Below are 13,981 nucleotides of genomic sequence, written 5' to 3' on the forward strand. Positions count from 1 at the left end.
TTGTATGACAAAAATTCTTTATTTAACAAATATTAAATAAAGACTAGTAACAAGGATTGTATAAATTATATCAACCATAGAGTCTTGCGTCGACGATTCCTCATTCCTTTGGAATACGAAACGGCAAAGATGCATTCGATCAGTGAATCAAACACAACATACGCTAAGCTAAGAATAAAAGCAAGAGTTTCGTGACTCGTCCGCTCGATACGATAATTCCCTACTTGTCAGACTTTCCCCTCTTCCTCCCTTCGCCAAACTGCTGGATTTTCTATTTAGTCAACAGTTTCGCACCTATCCTTAATTCTATCGATCATTCCACGAATTTCCTTCCGCAAGTTGAACAATCGATGAAAGGGAAAGCATTGCTCATCGTTCTTCCCCGTTATTCATTCGCCCTTGCACATTGCAATTTTTATCATTTCGTCCCTGTTCGATCGTTTTGCTTAGCTGATTCCATTCCATTCGATTCGACTTGGCATCGACCACTTCTTTTCCATCGCGTTTTCTCGAGTCTCAGGGAACGGACAAAAAACGAAGTGGATCCGCGATTGCGTATTAAGTTAATCATTAAGAAATAAGTACAGCATCGTCCAATCTATTTTAGTCTCATTGCCACAGATAGGAATTGATTGTCATCGATCGCTTGACACTCGATGGTTGAAAGCCAGTAGCCAATAGCCAGTAATCTGTGATCAATCGATGATCAATCGTTGAATATTACGATTTGCATTTTCACCATTCTAATACACCCGGGATGTATTTATCGATCAGTTTCTCGTAGTAAGGCCAGAGCTTCTCGATGTCGGGAACCTCGCCGCTCTTAGTGTACAGATCATATTTGCTGAAATGAAATGGTCAGACAGAGTTACACAGCGCATTTTTCGTCTATGTTTCTTCTTCCTTTTTTTTTTTTTATCTTTAGACCAGAACTCATATTAACGTTTATTATATACCTAGTTTTAGTACTCTTTAAACTTTATACGATTTTTTTATATAATTTTTTTTATTTTTAGCACAAAACGCACAATGTATATTTGATGTTTATCAAGGAAACCAAACTACTCGATTTAATATAATGTTAACGCTTTGTAATATTTTAGAATTTTGACAAGAGATACGAATGTGTAACTTAATTTTCTTCCTGTTTTTATCTTTTTTTTTTTTACTTGTTTGATCCTTATAGAATAAGAAAGCCTTTAGCAGTTACAAAATATATATAATAGATATATATCTTTTTTGTAATTTTGCATTTCTCAATATTCTTAAGATTCGCGTTGTTTAAAATTTTTAATTGCTTAACTATTATTGAACGGCATAAAAATAATAGATATTTTCTTTCGGATTTCGCGTGAAATTGCAAGATATTTATTACAATCATACAGTAAATAAAAATTAATATATATACAAGGTGTTTCCTGTAACGTGACGCATGATTTTTCTCCTACTTACAGCCATCTGACAAAAAAAAAGTTAAAGCTATGAAAACAAACAGTTTTTGAAATTTTTTTTATTAATACCAACTGTACACCTTGTACCGTTCAACTTTTGTTCTAAACTTTTTTTTTGTCCGATGGCTATAAGTAGGAGAAAAATCGTGCGTCGCGTTACAGGAAACACCCTGTATATACAGGGTGTTTCGTAACTTGCAGGACTCACTTCGGGAGCTGATTGTAAGTCTAAAAATAATGAAAAAATGTCAGATAAATATATGTCCTATCTATCTTCGTTTATGAGATATAATGAATTTTCTGTTTTAGTTACTTTTGTCAAAAGATGCTCGAAATGACCAACTTGCATTTGAAGACAAGCACGCGTCTTGTCATTCATCTGGTTACTCTCTCTATCATTCCTGGTGTTTCTCGAATTTGTCGGAAGCCTTGCTCTATTNCTATTTCGTAGTATTTCAGCATTTTCAATCGACGTCGCGTATACAATAGATTTTAAATGTCCCCACAAATGAAAATCTAATGGATTCAAATCCGGAGAACGAGCAGGCCATGCAATAGGACCTCCACGACCAATCCATTTATTTGCAAAGTGTTGATTTCCTAGCCACTCGGCTAAAATGCGGCGGAGCTCCATCATGCATACGAATCGCATACGAAGTCTAATATCGATTGAAACTTCCTCTAATATTTCGTGTAAACGCGTGCTCAACAAATCAACGTACTTTATGCCTGTTAGTTTCCCATCAAGAAAAAAAGGTCCAATTAAAAATTTATCAATTATTCCTGCCCATACATTTAAACTAAACTGTGTTGATGTCTTGAATGCACAATAACATCTGGGTTTTCTTCATCTCAATTATGATTATTATGAAAATTGAATATACCATCCCTGGTAAAACTAGCTTCATCAGTGAAAAGTATGGTAGATACAAAACTCTCTTCACGTTTACACATTTGCAGGAACCAAGTACAAAAAACGAAAGATATCAAGTATTATTTGTAAACAGTGCGAATTCTTGCTTACAAACTATTGCGGTCTATGGAAAGAGAGGCCGGACAGAGAGTTTGTTCTGTTTATAAAGTTCATTATATCTCATAAACGAAGACAGATAGGACATATACTTATATGACCTTTTTCCATTATTTTTAGGCGTACAATCAGCTCCCGAAGTGGGGAGTTAACAAGTTACGAAACACCTTGTATATGTCAAGGATTAAGACTATTATTCATTATATACATATATATATATAATGAATAATAGTCTTAATCCTTAACATACAAAGATTTCTAACAACTATAACTCTAATTTTAATTGTTATTGAATTGCATAAAAGAGATACATATTACAGTTTCTGAATGATCCTATTTATCATGCTAAGAATTAAGGGAAGAGAGAAACAAAATGATTGAACATAGACACTCACTTAAATTCGTTGATCCATTTCAGCATTTCTATATCTTTCTTAGTACAGAAGTGCATGTAGTCGCCACCCGCGTGCCATGGATAGAACGAGTGATAACGAATCATAGCCAAAGCCTGCTTAGGTAGTTTGGTATTGTTGTGCACCAGGACGCGATACAAATATTCGTCGTGACCCCAGGACATCAACAAATTTTCAATGCCGCACTTCGGTTTGTACATGCCATATTTCGTGCTGAAAAAATCCATTTTGTCACGATTCTATTTCCAAGGAGTGAAGTTTTGTAAAAGTTTTGTATGTACTTACTTGTATCGAGTGTCTTTAGCATCTGGATTGTCCTCGAAGCTAGTTTCTCTGTATACGATAGAGTCAGCCCAAGCACATCCGACGGGAAACGTGTCACCCACAACTGCCCATTGTGGTTCACCATAAAACGCCATTACCTACATTGTTATATACAATAATAACATTAATTACAACAACAATAATATTTAGTATTTAGCACATTTAAAGGAAAAGCACTTTGTTCAAATATACTGCGGATTTTTGTGCATTTATGCGAAATGTGAAGAATAAAATGCACAGAATACATATAATACACAAAGGTATATAGAATATCCAGAACACAAGAGTTGTTATAACATTTGTTGTGTGAAACGAATCTTTTTCAATCCCGCTATGCTTTTTCGCTCATTTCTGACTTATTGATATTTTCTTTTAATAACAAATATTTTCTGCTTGAAGAAAAGACATACAAAAGAAGTCTTATTGACATATATGATTTCTTTTTTATGCTTCAGTTTTATGTCAAAAAGATTTTTATAGATTAGATAGATTTTTCGAAAAGATCTTTAAAACTTTCTTTTCTTTCTTTACTAAAATAAGAGCAATCGTTCTGGAAAATATGAATTTGCGTGAATTTTCTGAGATTTATTTATTTAAATACCCAAAAGAGCAGTTTATTTAAAAAAAAGTATCGAATAACCGATTCGCTCCCATTCTTTCTAGGATCACGTTTTCATTCTTGAATGAGATACATCACCTTGCCCAAGTCGTGAATCAGTCCGGTCAAGTGGAACCAATCCAAGTCAGGATGCTCTTTTCTTATGGATTCTGCGGTTTGGAAAGCATGCACGATATTTGGCAAACTTGTGTCCGGATCACTCTCGTCCACTAAGTTGTTCAATTTGATCAAAGCATCTTTTACGGTCATCTTGAATTTGTCGAAACGAAGCCATTCTTTCATGCGAGCTGAAACGTAAGAATCGCTAGTTGATCATTTCTATTCTTTCTATTCCCGCACGTTCTACTATGTGACAATTTTTCATTTCTATTTACTACTCGCGTCTTTCTCTCTAGATGGTTGTTATTTTGGAATGGCGTATTTCGCGGTTCTGTGGTAAATTTTTATTTCCAAAATCATATCCATCTAGAGAGATGAATATTAACCTTTTCTCGACGAGTTTCTTTCTTTCGACTTTGAGTGCTGGGAAATTTTATTGATAGTACACAATATGTCTTAGAATATAATTTAATTTATACAGCTTTTTCCCCATGTGGTATTTTACATATAGGTTGTACATAAAAAAGTTCTAAGAGGATTAATACAAATTCTGCTTCCTTTATCACAAATTATGTAATATAAAATCAAATAATTTAGGAGAATTTTTCATCGAACGTAAAGAATAGACGTCGATGTGTAACTCACATTGCACGAACTCGACAGTTTGATTCGTGTGCATCTTGTGGTAGGTATTCCGGACGCGTTCCTTTACCGGGTCGGTTGGATCTACAGAGTAATCCCTGAACTCGCTCTCCAGTTTTCCCGCGTAAATGGGCTCTGGCCGATACTTATCCGATGGATCCAGGATGGTTTGTTTCTGAGGTTGTACCTGTATTGTTACATATCAATGACGCTTAATATCTCTTGTTTTTCCTTCGCTTCTGCTTCGTCTCGCGCGAGATCTTGAAAATATTTAGTAAACACCGCGGTCGTTGTCCGCGTTTCGATCGATGTCAAAGGGTTCCTTTGAATGGAGTGTTCATAATTCAGATTCAGAGCGAAGAACGTTTAGGCAGACGTTCATCTCCAAATTTCGTAAAAACTAATTATGATTTGTCTTAATCGACATCAATACTCCTTTCGTTCTTGTTATGAATCAATTTCGTATTTTTTTCTTTTTTTTTTGAGAGAGAGAAAGAGAGAGAGATTTATCATATACATCATACTATATTAACAATTATACATTGTATAACCAACAATCGGAAGATTTTATAACCTAAGAAACAACGCGGAAGTGAAAGGAAATAGGGAAACAGCAAATTGCGTTTGTCTAATGTCGTGGCAATTAGAGATCAAGATGATCGATCATCAAGCCAAATTCGATCGGAGAAGCTAATGATCATCGCTACTACTCGATTCATCGTCTCTTGTTAATACTTACGAGCGTTTGCGCCGACATCTGTCTATACTGGTATATTCCAACTGGTATTGAGTGCAACAGTGACTGACTAGTCCCATGCGACCGAGTTAACTTATAAATCTGAGGCAATTCACCCTTGACCTCTGCTTGATCAAAGTGTGGTCACGTGTGTAATGTTCCATACACGTTATCGCAATCCAATACAGTCACACACGTTTCTAAACAACGTACGCACGAGATAAAAAAAAATTCCGTGAAATTAAACAATTTGCAGTAGTCCACAGAGGCCGACAGTGTCGACAAATCTCTCCCTGTTTTGATCTCTCCCCGACCGAATCGCTTCCTCTTTTCTCGCTGAGGACCAATCGATTCCTTTGCTTCGCCATTAATATAATATTTTCGTTTGTTGTTCTTTCATCACTACTATGTCCCAGACCGGAAAGTTTTCAGCCTTGCCCGCCGACTATTATTGTATTGATATTCGACTAATTAGAATTAACTGGATTTCTTGCCATTCTTTAGCAATCTTTTTTATTTTTTTTTGGTTTATCTGGTTCTCTCCCACTCTTTCTTTCTTTTCGCTAAGATTTTGTTTTTATCAAAAAGTCGCTATATTTCGCATACAAATATTGTATTTTTCTTTTTTCGTTCTCCTTGGTTGCTCTTTCTTTTCGTCGGAGCTCTTGTCAAAAATGAGATATATTATTTTAGATGAAAACAACCGTGTATTTTTCTTTACTTTTTTTTCTTTTACTTCTAATAGCCTCTTTTTCTTTTTTTGCTACAGATGTTATTTTGAATAAAAATAAGAGCGTATTTTTTTCTTTCGCTCTTATTTTCGTCCGTCTTTTCGTGGTAATTTTCTATTAAAATAAAAAACTATTTCCTGATCCAAATCAATCAATGACGTTATATAAGTAACAAAGGACATAATTGGACGTAATCGCGTCAAAAGCGACGCAAAAGATATCGTCTGGGCTTATGAATGACATTCTTTATACGATGAAAAAAATGTTTCGGATTGTACCAGAAACGATACGAAAAAGTTTTGTGTAATCATTTTCTATTGGCCTGTGAAAAGATACTCTATTTCATTAGCGATTAGGTCTTCATTAAAAATTCAAGGACAGGGAGGAAGAAGAGCAGAAAGATGAAGTAAGAGAGAAAACGAAGAGAAAGACAGAATAATCAATCATAATTTAAATTCTAAATTCTTGGGAATTGGATAAAGGATTGGATAGGGGATTTTCATTGTCTAAGTTTAAAAAGAAATGGTAAGATTAGAATAGTTTTTTTTTAATATAGTGGAATTTTTTAAAAAAATGTTAAGTAACATTTTAATCTTACCATAGATAAATTATCATATTATTAAAATTACAAAATTATAAAATTATTATGATGGAATCTTTTTAGAATGTAAATTCTACATTTCATACAGTTTTTATTGTTTACAATTTAGAATAATTAGAAAATTATTAAGTAAAATGGTCGAATCTTTTTAGAAAATGTTATGTATATCTTAATCTCTTACAATTTTCTTATAATTTTTATTGTTTAAGATTATAAGATGGCGAAGTTATATAAAATTGTTTATCATTATATTTACTGAAACTTTACTAAGTGGCATTAAACATTAAAAACGATTGAAGTAAAAAATTTTTATGATAACCTAAACAAAAATAAGGTTTTCTAGATTTTGAAATAATATTAAAAATTAAGAAAATGATAGTTATTTAAAAGAACTTCCTTTCCTGTAAAAAAATAATTAACTTTGAATATTTATAAAAATTTTCAAAAAAAAATCCTACGATATATTATAGAATATCCCACGAATAATTTTATAAAGAACAATGTCTCAAAACCTGAAGATCAAAAAACATGATTTCGAGAAAAATGTTTAATATTCTGAATTAATATCCTTCAGAAATTTAAAGTTTGAAGTTTTAAATTAATTTTTAACACAAGAAAATTTTTTATAATTTACTATATAAAAAGACCCTTTTCTGTCTCTAGAAATACATTGACAACTGTATTTTAACTGTGGTAGGAATCTTTAAAATTTTTCTCCCTTATACGAACGCTCTCTCAAACCTATCCCTCAATTCTATCCATTTTCAATTTCACACGCATTCTTCAGATATTACACCTAATCTTTATTTCCATTTTAAAAATGCTTTCCGATACTTTATCAAAAAAATTTGAGTTCTTTTGCTAAACTCCGTTTAAAATACATTTCAAAAATGGTACAATAGTTTTTGAAAGTTATTTTAATGAGCAAATTTTAAAAGAAATCTTTATTTCCAAACGAAAAAAGTCTTTTTCAAAAGTATTAGATTGAGTTTTTCTTACATAATAAACAGTTACTTTTAATACTATAACTTTGCCAATTAAACAAATTGTATTGTAGTACAATATAAACATAAACACGAAGTAAAAAAAATATGTATATAACATGTATAATATGTATACAAACATGAAAATAAAAAAAAAATAGCCAAAAAATCTTTAAATCAACTGTATCTCTTTAACAATCCAATAATATTGCATATTTACTTTTAACCATTAGTCGTCCTTCTTCAACATTGAAATATATATCAAGCAAGAGGAAGATATGAAAGAATAATTATTATTGATATTGATGATTAATCATATTTTAAATATTGAAACATTAAACATAAAATATTAAATATTAAAAGTTTTTTTATTTGTTCAGATCAAAATCACAGTAAAATTAACAGCTATTGCTCTCACATTATGTTGACAGTTTTGCAGAAAATCATTATGTAAGAAAGATATTATGCAAAGGCACATCGTTAAACAGGTGTAATCTGCTATTTTCTTTTTTTTCCGTTTCGAAGACACGCGTGCCTTCTGCGTAGTTCAATTGACGCGTTCTCGATTTATTAAACTCAATTAGGCGGCAATTGATTTGGCGCAAAGAGGAATAAATCCTCGGGGCAGTTATATTCGATCGGTGTTAAATGCATAACGTATCGATGCTATTTTCATACGACAAATTACCGAGGAAGAACTACTGGCTTACTTATTTAGACGATAGAAATGTTCAACGACTATACAGGGAGGGAACGGAAAAAGGGAAGGGCGGCGAGTGGAAAGAACTCTGAATAGATTGCGTCTGACATTTTTGATATCTGTGAATGTTTCTTTCGCATTAATGTTGGATTTCGATTAATGTTACGCGAAAATCATGGAATACTTTCGATCGATAACCTTTAGTATTACACAAATGATATATTGCCAAAGTTAAGTATTTTCCAGTTATACATCTAAAAAAGGAAAACAGCAAAACAAATTGTCAACGATATTTTCCATTATCAAATTGACAAGTTGTCTGTATATGATATTTACTTATACTATACAATTCATTATGGTGGAGGTTATCTAGTTTGACGTTTCTCTATATATAGGCAAACTGTTATTTCGTAGTCAACAATATTATCAAGATATTTTTCAACCCCATTATACCTTTTTCATTTTATAACGATGACTAATAGTACTCTTTTTTTCTTTTTTTTTTCCCCTCCCTCCCACCGTTCCTTCCCTTTATTTTACAAAAATCAGTGCAAAACAAATTTAGCTAATTTCGAAAGACATTCGGTACATTTTCGTATTCCTGATATGTTCGTTCTTATCTACGTATATCGTAAGCGTTATTAAAATATCTCGTTATAATTTAACGAGTAATCAAGCGTAGGGAAAGCAATGAATAAATTACGGCTGGTCATGTACAATCTTGGTAAAACTTCTTTTTATTCCTCAATCTTTTCTTGTTTTTATTTCTCCTTGGACAAAAGTTGTATTAAAATTATCGTCGACACTTTAATTAACGATATACGCACGAAACTACGTGCACATACGTATATTTTTTCGTATGCGTGTACGTATATAGACGCGTGTTTAGCGTGCGCATGTAGCGTATGTGTGTACGTGCACAAGGTAATTGTACACGAATATGGTAATACATTTTCAGGATGAACTTGACTCCGAGTATGAGGAGTTGCTTCCCTTCCGTCGTGTACTGTGATGGTGTCTTCGAGACGGTGTTCGTGACGGAGACCTATGTTTGGACGAAGACTTCTTGCTTTTCTTGGATCTGTGTGATCGAGAACTGCTCGGACTGTCGTGGTTGCTGTGACAAACAAACGATTTCGAGAGAAACAGAAGAGAGAGAGAGAGAGAGAGAGAGAGAGAGAGAGAGAGAGAGAATGAAAGAGAGAGACAGAACACGAAGAAAAGCAGAGATAGCGAAACTGTTCTGGTTCTGGTTGCATTTACGAATGGACAGAGGCTAAACCGTTGCTACATCGCATACATAGCGTTAGAGGTGGTAATCGATGGAAAAATTCGCGTACCTTCTGTGAGAGCTTTTCTTCTTTTTATGTTTCTTGTGAAATTTTTGTCTGTCTGTGTAACTTCGACTTCCGCTTGGACTCCTCGATCGCGGTCTAGACCTTTTGCCGGTCAAGTCTGCACTCTTTAGCCTGTCCATCAAAGAGTTTCCACCGGTAGTTCTCGAATCGCAAGATGACTTTGCGTCGTCCATCGACGGCGAGGGAGATGGCGATGGGACGGAATGCACTTCGTCCGAGTCGTCTTTCCTCGTTCCTATCTGATTCGCGGCAGTTGCCATTGTACCGCTACCTTTCGGTAAACTAGAACTCTGTATTTGACTCAAAAACGCTGCCGCTTTCTTCTTTCGTTCCAACTGGAGTTGCCTCTCTCTCGAAGTTGCTGCTAGTTTGTCACGCGCTGCAGCAACTAGCTTATCCTTGATTCTATCTTCGGCTTGCTTGTGCCTAATCTCTTTTTGACAGTCTTCTAGAATCTCGTCCGTTAGATCTACCAGCTCCTTATCCTCGTTCTTCCATTTTTTCTCCGATTTCCAGACTCCACCATCTTTGTCAACCGGAATTCCGACACTAGAGAGCGAACTTTGTTCGTTTGACTCTTGCGGCGAGCTCGGTTTTGAATTTCCGTCTTTGCTCTCGCCCTCCATTTCATCGTCGCTCTCTTCCAGTGGCAGTGCATTTCGCTTTTCAATTACTCCGGTATCTCCGTCCTTTGGTTTTTTTATTGAAAAGGAAACCGTCGTTACTTGTTTCACACCTTCCGCATTCGTGCTCATCGCCGTGGTCGTTGTCGATGTCGCAGTTGCCGTTTCTTTCAACTTTGGCTCGCATTTCTTTTTCGCTTGTATCATCTTTACTCTCTTTTGCACTTCCTCCATTCTTTGTTGCTTTTTCTGTAATTCTTCCAACTTCTTTTGCTTTTCTTCCTGTGGCTTTTGTTTCTGTAATAACTCTTCCTCTGTTAGCACTTTCGGATTTACTGCGCCTTCGTATATTGTCAACTTGTGCGCGTAGTAGCCGTGATATTGATGTGACAGTTCAAGAAAATTAAACCTCGGATCCCCTTTATTTTTCACTATCGCTTCGAAATCTCTACCATTTTTTGCCACATAGCTTGCCATTTTATCAATAATTATTTGTACATCCGCTGGTGGAACGATAAATGAAGGCCTACTCAATTGTTTCTGAGATGTAGTTCCGTACGGTACCAGTGACGGTTGTGATTCATTCATCGCAACCTGTGTCGTCACCATTTCATTCGTAGATGATAGTACGTTCGCTGCAGTAATTTGTAATGATGATTGTATCTGTCCGTTTGGTCCGTATATTACTGGACCATGGGAGTATTGTACAGGTGTGGCAGCTGTTGTCGCCGTTCCTGTTGCAGTCATCGCAGTAACTGAGGTTGAGTAAGGGTTATAATTCTACAGAAAATAAGAGAATATAATGTTACATTACGTGTCGTATTTAATCATGCTTCTATTAGTTGTATGTTATCCGAATCTCTTACCTGTCCTGGCACAGGATGATAATATCCTGTATTAGTGGCTGATGGAACTGTGGTCTCAGGATGTTGCAGTGGCGCTTTCGAAGGCGGCGGTTTCCCGGTTATTTTATTTACAAGCATCGAATAAGCACAATCCGCTGATGGTTTGTACTGTATACTTGGAATACTGGGAGCCTGAAAACAACAACGAATTCGCCGATTTGAATTCGAGCCAAGTTTACGAGAATTATGCGAACATCGAGAACACGCATTTCGTGCGTTCAAAACATGCGTCCGACGCAGAATGCATTAACTACAGGTTACATACCGCTTCTATTTTAGTCAACGACGACGCCAAGCTTGGATGAAGGTACGGTTCATCGTCTTGATCGGATGATCCATCTTCATGTTCTATCATTGAAAAGAATACAAGTTAATGGAACATCCAGTTGTATAACGGCTTACTAATACTTCCTATCGGTTACGGAGATTAACATGGATTAGCATATATAACATAGAAAATACTTACGGATGGAAAAGCTAAGTAGAATCAAAGTAGATGTGGGTAAATAAATCCTGCTTTAAATCTCTTCGATTATTTTAACACGACATAATAGTGTCAACGTTTTCGAAAATGTTGCAATAAGATGTTCTCTTAAATAAAACAATATGCGTACCGGATTCTTCTTTCTCCGGCTGCTTTTCAGGATTATACTTTCCAGTCTTGATCGCATCCAGTATATATCTATAATATTGATATAGCCGTCCGTCTATCGACAAGAAGGAAAATTGTGGATTATTCGCCTGCTTCGCTTTAATCAGAATCTCCATTTGGCCGCCTTGACGACTTATAAATAGCGCCGTTTTCGTTATGATGGCATTCAATTTTTGCGTTTCCGGCTGTTAACAAACAATAATAAACGCCATTAAAATTTGAGTTATGTAACTGATATATAATCATTTAATAGTTCTTTACCAACCAATGGAATACCCTGTGGGATTTCTAGATCAGGTGGTGGAATGAAGGCCTGATCCTCTTCCTGGGAACCCTCAGATCGTTTTGGACTTTGTGAATCTTCACACGTGATTTTCGATCCGTTTCCCTCCTCATTATAGTCGTACGCTACTTGACTGTATGTGTTCTCCGAATCCAGAGCCTGATGTAGCCTTTTCATTTCCTCCTCTGAAAAACAATCATATGTGTTTTACTGTTGACTTTATCCATAGTAAACATAAAAATAGCAAACACAAGTGTCTCGCAATCATGATCTACTTACCATGATGCATAGCATCTTCTGTTTCATTGTTGTAAAGAGATCGATACCGTTCTTCATCACATAATTGCTCCACTTTCAGTTCATCTTCAGTCAGGATCGTTCGTTGATCAAACCCACCTGTCGGTGATTCGTATATCCGTAAGTCCCCCAGAGCACCGCGTCCATCGTACCTATACACATACATAAATCGATTTAAAGGTGGAAGAGATGTTATTTGTTTTAGGATAGCAATTTGCTTGATTGCGGCATCTGAAAATTATATGTCACGAGGCAAACCCTGTTTGAGTCAAATTTCTCTGAAATAGAATACAATTATACCACATTCGTTCCCGTTTATACCATTTTTTTTTTTTTTTTTCTTTTACAAGATAACAAACAATAACAAACGGTAACAATGCTTCAACCTTGAATGCTCCATTCTTCCGAATGTTACTACTTAGATATAGACTTAGATATAGATATCGCGGGAATTTGCACTACGAAGTTTGTACAGAAAATTGTTTCAATCATTATATATTACTAGCTTTCATTAGACGGACAACGAGTAACATCAAGAACTGAGAGAGTCTCTCTTGCTTCGCGAATGAGTAATTGCTTATATTGAGCATCCAGAAGCAGAGGCATACAAGAGGAATCGCGTTGTGCCTCTACGTAGATACACCCGATTCTAGAATGCTAAAATACATACCATGCTGAACGATTATAGTACCTACAATCGTCAGCTGCCGTTTGTCTCTCTACGCTGTGTCTCACCTTGCTGCTGCGCCGTCGGTCAGCCACAAAACACCAACGTGATGAGAGCACGTTGCTCTATGGCCGTGTAAAGCGCATAATACACGCGCTTCCACACCGCCTGTTCGCAGTCAAGACACCTGCAGAAACCTTAAACAGTCTCCAGATTGCTTATCCATACGTTAACCGTTCGTCGTTGAATTTTTTTTTTCAACTGCTGCACTTTGCTCAGTTTCGATTGACATCGTTCTTCTAAAGGTTACATGTACAGTGCATTTATGCAAGAATAAATATCCTAGATGATAAATTTGTCTAGGTTAGGGAAACGGACCTGTCTATTTTCAACGTGCTATCGCCCATCCATGGTATCAAATGCTTTCCTTGATCAATCATTTTCGCCTTGTCATCATCTCGAAATAATTTGCAGCTATATCCAAACACCAACAGCTCCTGCGGCTCCTCTTCTCCATTTTTTTTACGCAGAATCCCCGAATCTACCATCCAACGCTGACTTTTCGGTGTCGCCATTTTCGATTCACTGATACTACTTGCGTTCCACCTTGTATGTTGTTCAGGAAACAGCCAACAAAGCTGAAGTTAGCCAGGAATATAGAGTTGTTGCCCAAACTAGTGCCGATAATTTCCAACTCTTTCATCATCAAAAAGAATCGTGAATATTAAACCAATCTCTGTGATTTCTCTTATTATGCACAGTTAGAAGTAAGGTTACTTTTAAGTTAAATTGTTAAATAACTACATCGCTTTATTACAGTGGGACTTATGACCGTATACAGTTGTCGAATTTTTTCAATACAAATTT

General features: G+C 35.5%; 2 protein-coding genes across 4 annotated transcripts; both read right to left on the bottom strand.

Annotated features, from left to right (window-relative positions):
• On the bottom strand, positions 1–5,458 carry LOC122527785 (inositol oxygenase). The gene is made up of 6 exons (XM_043652284.1): positions 5,318–5,458; positions 4,582–4,765; positions 3,916–4,124; positions 3,180–3,316; positions 2,877–3,107; positions 1–844 (listed from the first exon to the last, which is right to left on the bottom strand). The coding sequence occupies exons 1-6, from the start codon at positions 5,333–5,335 to the stop codon at positions 736–738; spliced, it is 888 nt and encodes a 295-aa protein (XP_043508219.1). The 5' UTR covers positions 5,336–5,458; the 3' UTR covers positions 1–735.
• A 3,585-nt stretch (positions 5,459–9,043) lies between these two features.
• Positions 9,044–13,838, bottom strand: LOC122527781 (protein suppressor of white apricot). Of its 3 annotated transcripts, none has more exons than XM_043652277.1 (8): positions 13,493–13,838; positions 12,430–12,599; positions 12,133–12,335; positions 11,830–12,052; positions 11,481–11,563; positions 11,177–11,347; positions 9,670–11,090; positions 9,044–9,446 (listed from the first exon to the last, which is right to left on the bottom strand). In XM_043652277.1, the coding sequence occupies exons 1-8, from the start codon at positions 13,687–13,689 to the stop codon at positions 9,284–9,286; spliced, it is 2,631 nt and encodes an 876-aa protein (XP_043508212.1). In that variant the 5' UTR covers positions 13,690–13,838; the 3' UTR covers positions 9,044–9,283. The 3 variants fall into 3 exon arrangements, with proteins under 3 accessions (XP_043508212.1, XP_043508214.1, XP_043508213.1); XM_043652279.1 differs by having other exon boundaries at positions 13,183–13,675; XM_043652278.1 differs by having other exon boundaries at positions 12,430–13,413; positions 13,493–13,629.
• Positions 13,839–13,981: the final 143 nt, after the last annotated feature.

The sequence above is a fragment of the Frieseomelitta varia genome, unplaced genomic scaffold (assembly GCF_011392965.1).
Source record: "Frieseomelitta varia isolate USP_RPSP 00005682 unplaced genomic scaffold, Fvar_1.2 scaffold_231, whole genome shotgun sequence".
NCBI classification, from domain to species: Eukaryota; Metazoa; Arthropoda; class Insecta; order Hymenoptera; family Apidae; genus Frieseomelitta; species Frieseomelitta varia.